Source organism: Ipomoea nil, unplaced genomic scaffold (genome assembly GCF_001879475.1).
Source record: "Ipomoea nil cultivar Tokyo-kokei standard unplaced genomic scaffold, Asagao_1.1 scaffold3069, whole genome shotgun sequence".
Taxonomy (NCBI): domain Eukaryota; kingdom Viridiplantae; phylum Streptophyta; class Magnoliopsida; order Solanales; family Convolvulaceae; genus Ipomoea; species Ipomoea nil.
In genome coordinates, this window is record NW_017619497.1 from 7,206,195 (window position 1) to 7,214,030 (window position 7,836).

Below are 7,836 nucleotides of genomic sequence, written 5' to 3' on the forward strand. Positions count from 1 at the left end.
GTTCCATATTCATAATTTCTATACTGTAGATTCATAATTTTTATACTGTAGATTCATAATTTCTATACTGTAGATTTATAAAATTTATACTTTAGATTCATAATTTCTAAATTGTAGATCATAATTTAAATACAGTAGACTCATAATTTTTATACTGCAGATTCATAATTTCTAAACCGTAGATTCATAATCTAAATACAGTAGACTCATAATTTTTATACTGCAGATTCATAATATATGTACTGTAGATTCATAATTTCTGTATTGTAAATTCATAATTTTTAAACTGTATAGTTATTAATTATGAACATATAGTTCTCTGATTTGTGAAAACAGAGTTCAACAATTGAAATCTAAAGTATAAAGTTTATGAATTTACAATATAGAAATTATGGATCTACAGTATAGAAATTATGGATATAGAACCGTGCTCACTGCATAATTTGCAAGCATTGCAGCTAACCCAACTTCTTGTTAGACTTGTTGGGCTATTGAATATATCTCTCTGATCTCGGGTTGACTAAGGTGAGTTCTCAGATCTCTGGCCCTTTCTAGGAAGACATATCAAAATTTTAATTAGTCGGCCCATTTTCGGCCCATTTATTTATTTATATCGTTTTTTTTTTAAAAAAAAAAACATTTATATCGTTTTTAATATTTCCATTTTCAAATCTTCGTTGGCAAGGATTTCATCGAATCCATCTTGCGGTACAAACTCTGAGAAGACGAAGTTGTTAATTTTTCCCTCTTCAATATTCAAACACACTCTCTCTGTAAAGTCGTAAAGCTTCTTCTACTTTCCTCTTTCTACGAACACCGTCACATTTCGCTAACACCATGAGGAGGTTTTTCGGCCGAGCATCAACTGCAGAGCCAACTCAGACGGCGTCTCCGACGACTTCTCCGTTGCCGCCGTTTCCACCGCCTCCCGCTAACACTGCCACAGGACCGGCGAGGCCTATCCGCTTCGTGTACTGCGACGAGAAAGGCAAGTTTCAGATCGATCCGGAGGCCCTTGCGGTGCTGCAGCTCGTTAAGGAGCCCGTTGGCGTTGTGTCCGTCTGCGGACGCGCGCGCCAAGGCAAGAGCTATATACTAAACCAGGTTTGGATTTATCATTTCAATTAATATGAGTTTTGAGTTTTGCTTCATTCTATGGAATCTAGGGTTTTTATTTTATTGTCTCGGGTTGTTTAATTTATATGAATTAGAGGTGTCATTTTATATTTCATGCTCATTGTGAAATTAGGGTTTACTAATGCATTTCGCGGTTACAATTAGGAGTTACCAGTCAGGTTAGCTGTTAGCATCAAGTATATAAAAGATAGGACTTTCACTTTCGCATTAATCTGTTTACCAGTCAGGTTAGTTGTTAGCATGAAGTATATAAAAGATAGGACTTTCACGTTAGTCTGCTTTTAATTTAAATTCTGGAAGCATTCATGCTCATAATTAAATTGTTGTATCAAATTGTATTGGTGATTAAAGAGACCCTATGGCTTGACATTAACAAGTTGGTTTAGCTCTGCATTGCCTATGATTGCAAATCACCAGGTATCATTATTGTTTAGGCTTTTTATGTCTTCAAAGGTAGTTGAACCATCTTATTAAACAAATGCCTTAAGTTGTTGTTCTTAGTCTTGTTGTTAGTGTCTAAGACTGCAGCAAAGTCATGATTTTGTTAAGTTGCCAGAGACCTTTTTTGGCTCAGCAGTTATGTCTCTTCAACTATTCTATTATTATTATTATTATTATTATTTTTTTATTAGAAGTTGTATAGAACTGATTAACAATTGCTTGCATAAATTGCAGCTTCTTGGGAGGAGTAGTGGATTTCAAGTGGCATCAACTCATCGTCCATGTACAAAAGGTCTTTGGTTGTGGAGTGCACCACTAAAGAGAACAGCTCTAGATGGAACAGAGTATAACCTTTTGCTGATAGACACTGAAGGAATTGATGCTTATGATCAAACTGTGAGATTTTTTCTAATTTCATATTCTTCTGTGTGTGCGTGCTTCCCCCATATTAGATTGCATATCCTCTTCTCTTTCTCCATTATTATTGTTGTTGTTGTTGTTATGTTTTTTTATTTCATTTGGTATTAAATATAAAGGTATATTTGCATACATAAACAATTGAAGATGTGTGCGCGCGCTTGCAGTTGCTGTCATACACCTTCAATCCTAGTTGTTATAGATGATTTATGTGTTTCTTTTCTTTCGTTTTGTTTTTTTACTACAGGGAACATACAGCACTCAAATATTTTCTTTGGCAGTCCTGCTATCAAGCATGTTTATTTATAATCAGGTTGGTGCTACTCAACTAGATTTTTACTCCCGGTATAATTCTGGACATGTTTAGTCCTTTATCCTTTGTGTTCACTATTATTCCCTTTTTCATAAGAACCATAATTGACTTGTAATGTCTACTGCTCTACTTTTATATAAGTTTCTGTTGTCTTAGTTTTCAAACTACTTTCTTTCCCCCTCAAATCCAGATGGGTGGTATTGATGAAGCTGCTCTGGATCGGCTCTCACTCGTTACTGAGATGACTAAACATATTCGGGTCAGAGCTTCTGGGGGAAGGAATACAGCATCTGAGCTTGGACAATTCTCGCCCATATTTGTCTGGCTGCTTAGGGTAATTTAGCTTTCATTTCATGCATCTTTGTATTATTATTGAATATTTCTTGTTAGATCTCTAAATTGCTAGCTTTTGAAACCTTCCATAAATCTTTTGATGAACAGGATTTTTATTTGGACTTAACTGAGGATAATAGGAAAATAACACCACGAGACTACTTGGAACTTGCATTGAGACCAATTCAAAGTGGTGGGAGAGATGTATCTTCCAAAAATGAGGTATTTGATTAAAAACCCTCTGCAGATTTCTATGTTCCTATGGAAGTGTTGTATTTAATATTTGAATTATTGTATTCCTTTCTCTAGATGTGTGAACGACTTGATACTATTCATTGCAGATTAGGGAGTCCATTCGTGCTCTTTTTCCTGACAGGGAATGCTTTACTCTTGTGCGACCCTTGAGCAATGAAAACGAGTTGCAAAGGCTTGATCAAATAGCAGTACGTTTCCATCATCACACCTACTCAGATGTTAATGCCCATAATTCAATTATGGGAGTATTTAGCAATGCTTTAATTTTCTTTCCTCCTTTGCAGTTGGATAAACTCCGGCCAGAATTTAAAGCAGGTCTTGATTCTTTGACAAGATTTGTTTTTGAGAGGACCAGGGCTAAACAAGTTGGTGCAACTGTAATGACGGGACCCATTTTTGCCCGCATTACTCAATCTTTTATTGATGCTATAAATAATGGTGCAGTACCCACGATTACATCTTCATGGCAGGTTAGTGTCATTTTGCATCAATACCACACCTTCTCATGGAAAATGACGTTAAAATGGGTTGAGGATAATTTGGGTGGTGTCAATCTAATCAAATTAGCTATAGGTTATGTTGGGAAAGTCAAAACGAAATTAATCAATCTAAACTCACTATAAACATTTCTATCAAATCTGCATTATTTATAAAAATTAAGGTTAGAGATCTTAAAATATCATAACGTAAACAATACTGAGTATATGATTTTTTGAATAAAAAAAGTTGATGCTAAATGTGTTAGATTTTAGTGTAACCCAATTTTGACCAAGTTTCAGCTTCTCTTAGCCCCAACTTGAATTGAAGTATAAAAATGACGATGTTTAATGGCAATATGGCATAAAGATGAGCAGGTTGAAATGGAAACTTGTTTGACCATTAACTATATCCTGCAGTTTGTTTTGATCAATTTTTTAAGTGGTATTATTGACTTCTGTAGAGTGTTGAGGAAGCAGAGTGTCAAAGAGCCTATGATCTAGCGGCTGAGGCTTACATGTCTTCTTTCAATCGTTCTACACCTCCTGAGGAAGTAAGTGATGCTTCATTCAAATTATTCTTTAATCCCATTGATTTCTAATATTTAGGCGATTTTAGGCTGCATTGAGAGAAGCACATGAAGATGCTGTTCAAAACTCAATGACTGCATTTAATGGTACTGCTGTCGGGGCTGGAGGAATCAGGCAAAAATATGAGAAGCGTCTTCAGAGTTTTATTAAAAGGGCATTTGAGGTAATCTTTTGCTATCGCATTTTTTCCTATTTTTATTTGGATGCATATTTCGAGAGAGATGCTTAGCTTTGTCCTGTGTTTGATATTATTCTTTGACCTGTTACACTCTTAAACTTTACACCTACATATGGATTGGCAAGCTTAAATTTTCTTTAGCAATCCCAAAGGTTGAGTTTTGTACTCTTTTGGTAGGGTGTTCATGTTTTATATACATTTAAGCCGACCGCTAGTTTTATCTTACAAATGATTATCCAACTCTGCTTTGAAGCCTTTGATATTTGACTTGATGATCATTAATTTGAGCTCTATGCTGATCCCCAGGATATTAAAAGGGATTCCTTCAGGGAAGCTTTTCTACAATGTTCAAATGCGATACAGGACATGGAAAAGGAACTAAGAATGGCTTGTCATGCTCCTGATGCAAAAATAGATGGTGTACTTAAAGTAACGTTCATGTCTTATGCTCTTTGGGTGAAATCTTTTAGGCTATTGATATAGGTGCTATGAGTTACTAATTTGGGTAATTCTTTCGTGCAATTCAGGTTCTTGATCAGCTTGTATCAAAATATGAAGAATCAACTCATGGTCCAGAAAAATGGCGAAAGCTTAGTGTTTTCTTGCGACAAAGGTTTGTATTGGTGCTTCTTTCTTGAAAATGTATTTTCTTAATTTTTATTTTTACTGAAATACTTGTTTAGATATGCTCAACTTTGTATTCTCCAGTTTGGAAGGCTCACTTCTAGATCTTACCAAGAAACAACTAGATCAAATTGGATTGGAGAAGACTTCTCTCGCATTGAAGTGCCGTTCCATCGAGGATAAGATGGGTTTGCTCAACAGACAATTGGAAGCTAGTGAGAAGTACAAGTCTGAATATCTGAAGCGCTATGAAGATGCTATCAATGACAAGAAGAAGCTTTCAGATGATTATATGAGTCGTATAACCAACTTGCAGAGTAAATGTAGTTCATTAGAAGAGAGATGTTCCAGCTTGTCAAAAACAGTGGATTCTGCCAAGCATGAGTCTTTGGAATGGAAAAGAAAATACGAGCAAGCATTGTCAAAGCTGAGGGCTGATGAAGATCAGGTAAATGCAGAAATTGCAATCCTCAAGTCAAGAACTTCTGCTGCTGAAGCAAGAGTTGCTGCTGCTAAAGAACAATCTCAGTCTGCTCAAGAGGAAGCTGAGGAGTGGGCGCGAAAATATGAAATTGCTGTCAAGGAAGTGAAAAAAGCTCTAGAGAAGGCAGCAGTTGTCCAAGAGCGTACAAATACGCAGACGCAAATGAGAGAAGAGGCTTTAAGGAAAGAATTTTCCCTTACCCTGGCTGAGAAGGTAAAATTTCTAGCTCACATTTCTTTAGTGCATATATGGATACTTCTGTGTTTTAGTTTTCTAACTGGATGATGTTTGACTCTTATTTTTCCTGAACTACAGGATGATGAAGTTAAGGATAAGGCATCAAAGCTTGAAAAGGCTGAGCAGCAGTTGACAACCCTCAGCATGGGGTTGAAGGTGAGATTCTGCTCTGTTGGCACATTTTACACTTGATGTGACAGCCATGTTTTCCAAACAAGTATTGGCTAGTTTTCTGAATATCCATCTATGGGTTATCACATAGAAAGTGATTTGAATCAGATCTGGCAAACTAGTGTCTGTCGCTCAAATTTGCCTAATCTTTTGAGTAATATAATTAAACCTATCTATGTATAACATAGCAGCATCGATTTGCTTATGTTTTAGTTTGTCATTGTGTTTGGTTGTCTAGCACACATTTATATGTTTGAATGTTTGATGGCTTAACCATGTTCACAGGCTGCTGAATCAAAGGTAAAAAACTATGATCTAGAAGTATCATCATTGAAGGTTGAAATCAGGAATTTGGGTGCGAAGTTAGAGAACATTAGTGCTACTGCACAGTCATTTGAAAGAGAAGCTAGAATTCTTGAACAAGAGAAACTTCATCTGGAGCAAAAATACAAATCTGAATTCGAAAGGTTTGAGGATGTCCAGGAACGGTGCAAATCAGCTGAAATAGAGGCAAAAAGAGCAACTGAACTGGCTGACAAAGCAAGATCTGAAGCTGCTATAGCTCAAAAGGAAAGGAGTGAGATTCAGCGAACAGCAATGGAAAGATTGACTCAAATTGAGAGGGCTGAGAGACTCATTGAAAGCCTGGAGAGGGCAAAAACTGACCTAACTGATGAACTAGCTAGGCACCGGGCAGCAGAGACGGATGCTCAGTCAAAGGTTTCAATACTTGAGGCTAGAGTTGAAGAAAGGGAAAAAGAGATAGAGTCTCTACTGAAATCAAACAACGAACAGAGGGCCAGTACAGTTCAAGTTCTTGAGAGTCTGCTGGAGACTGAGCGCGCAGCACGTGGTGAAGCTAATAATAGGGCTGAAGCTCTCTCTGTGCAATTGCAAGCTACTCAGGGAAAGCTAGACCTCCTTCAGCAACAGATGACTGCTGTCCGTCTAAATGAAACCGCACTAGACAGTAAGCTAAGAACAGCATCACATGGAAAACGTGCCAGAGGCCATGAATACGAAACAGGGGGGGATTCTGTACAGGACATGGATACAAATGATCGAGGAAGGAGGGTTAGTAAGAGGGCGAAGAGCACTAGTAGTCCTCTAAAGATGGGATCACCTGATGATGGAGCTTCAGTTTACAGGGGATCTGAAGAAAATGAGAGCCAGCAATCAGAAGATTATACCAAGTTCACAGTGCAGAAACTTAAACAAGAGCTTACAAAACACAATTTTGGTGCTGAGCTGCTCCAGTTGAAGAACCCAAACAAGAAGGATATTCTAGCTCTCTATGAGAAATGCATTCTCCACAAGTCTTAGCCTTCGAAATGCTAGCTGGGTAGAAAGGTTGAACTGACTGTGCTCTCCTTAGTCTCTAGACATTTTCTTCTAACATTTGACAACCTGAAGCTGGCAGATTTTTTTTTATTTTTACTTTTTACCACTTTGTTGGAGAAGTTGTGTGATTATTGGGTAACTGATGTACTATTAACTGCTGACATAAATCTGAGTCATGTAATTTCAGGATCATGGTTGTAAAATTCATTTGGGTTTCTGTTTTCAGGTTTGGTTAGAGTTGTTTCAGGCTGGTTTAGATAGACATTTTAACTTGTGTTTTTCTTGTTTTTGCCATACTGAAATCTGTTGAAGTCTGATGCTGTCTTTTGAAAATGAATAAAAACTGAGTTACTCTTTTCTAAATATAATTTAATTTCTTAAATTAAACATAACTATTTGTTATTTCTTTAACATAATCTAGATTTTACATAAATGTTGCTTATGGTGAAGCCGTGAGCCAAATGCTTGTCAGCATGTGTCCTTTTTATAGATTTTGACAAATGGCAAGTATTTTAATTTTAATAGATTTTGACAAATGCCAAGTATTAAAAAATTGACACTTTTAATCATTTAGTTATATAAAATTTAGTCATTTAAATATTTGAAGTCAAAAGCAGTCTTTCCCGGCCAAATAAAGGATTTGGGGCTTCTTGTATATTTAGGGGGTGTATAGTAAATAGCTTATTGGGTTAGTGAGTTTGACTAGTTAATAGTATTAACTGATTGTAAAAAGATGTTTGGCAAATTAATTGTTAGCTGATAACTGATTACATACAAAATGACTTTATCAAAAAACTAATCGAAAAAGCTGATTTGAGCAGCTTTTTGAATTTTAGTG

The 7,836-nt window shown here is 36.4% G+C and overlaps 1 protein-coding gene across 1 annotated transcript; it reads left to right on the forward strand.

Moving 5' to 3' along the window:
- The first annotated feature begins 683 nt into the window (after nucleotides 1-683).
- LOC109165749 (guanylate-binding protein 4) lies at nucleotides 684-7,244 on the forward strand. Its single transcript, XM_019314665.1, has 14 exons — nucleotides 684-1,104; nucleotides 1,813-1,974; nucleotides 2,243-2,308; nucleotides 2,499-2,642; nucleotides 2,750-2,863; nucleotides 2,983-3,084; nucleotides 3,181-3,366; nucleotides 3,837-3,926; nucleotides 3,992-4,126; nucleotides 4,448-4,570; nucleotides 4,669-4,754; nucleotides 4,850-5,462; nucleotides 5,565-5,642; nucleotides 5,943-7,244. The coding sequence occupies exons 1-14, from the start codon at nucleotides 838-840 to the stop codon at nucleotides 6,978-6,980; spliced, it is 3,204 nt and encodes a 1,067-aa protein (XP_019170210.1). The 5' UTR covers nucleotides 684-837; the 3' UTR covers nucleotides 6,981-7,244.
- The last annotated feature ends 592 nt before the right edge of the window (nucleotides 7,245-7,836 follow it).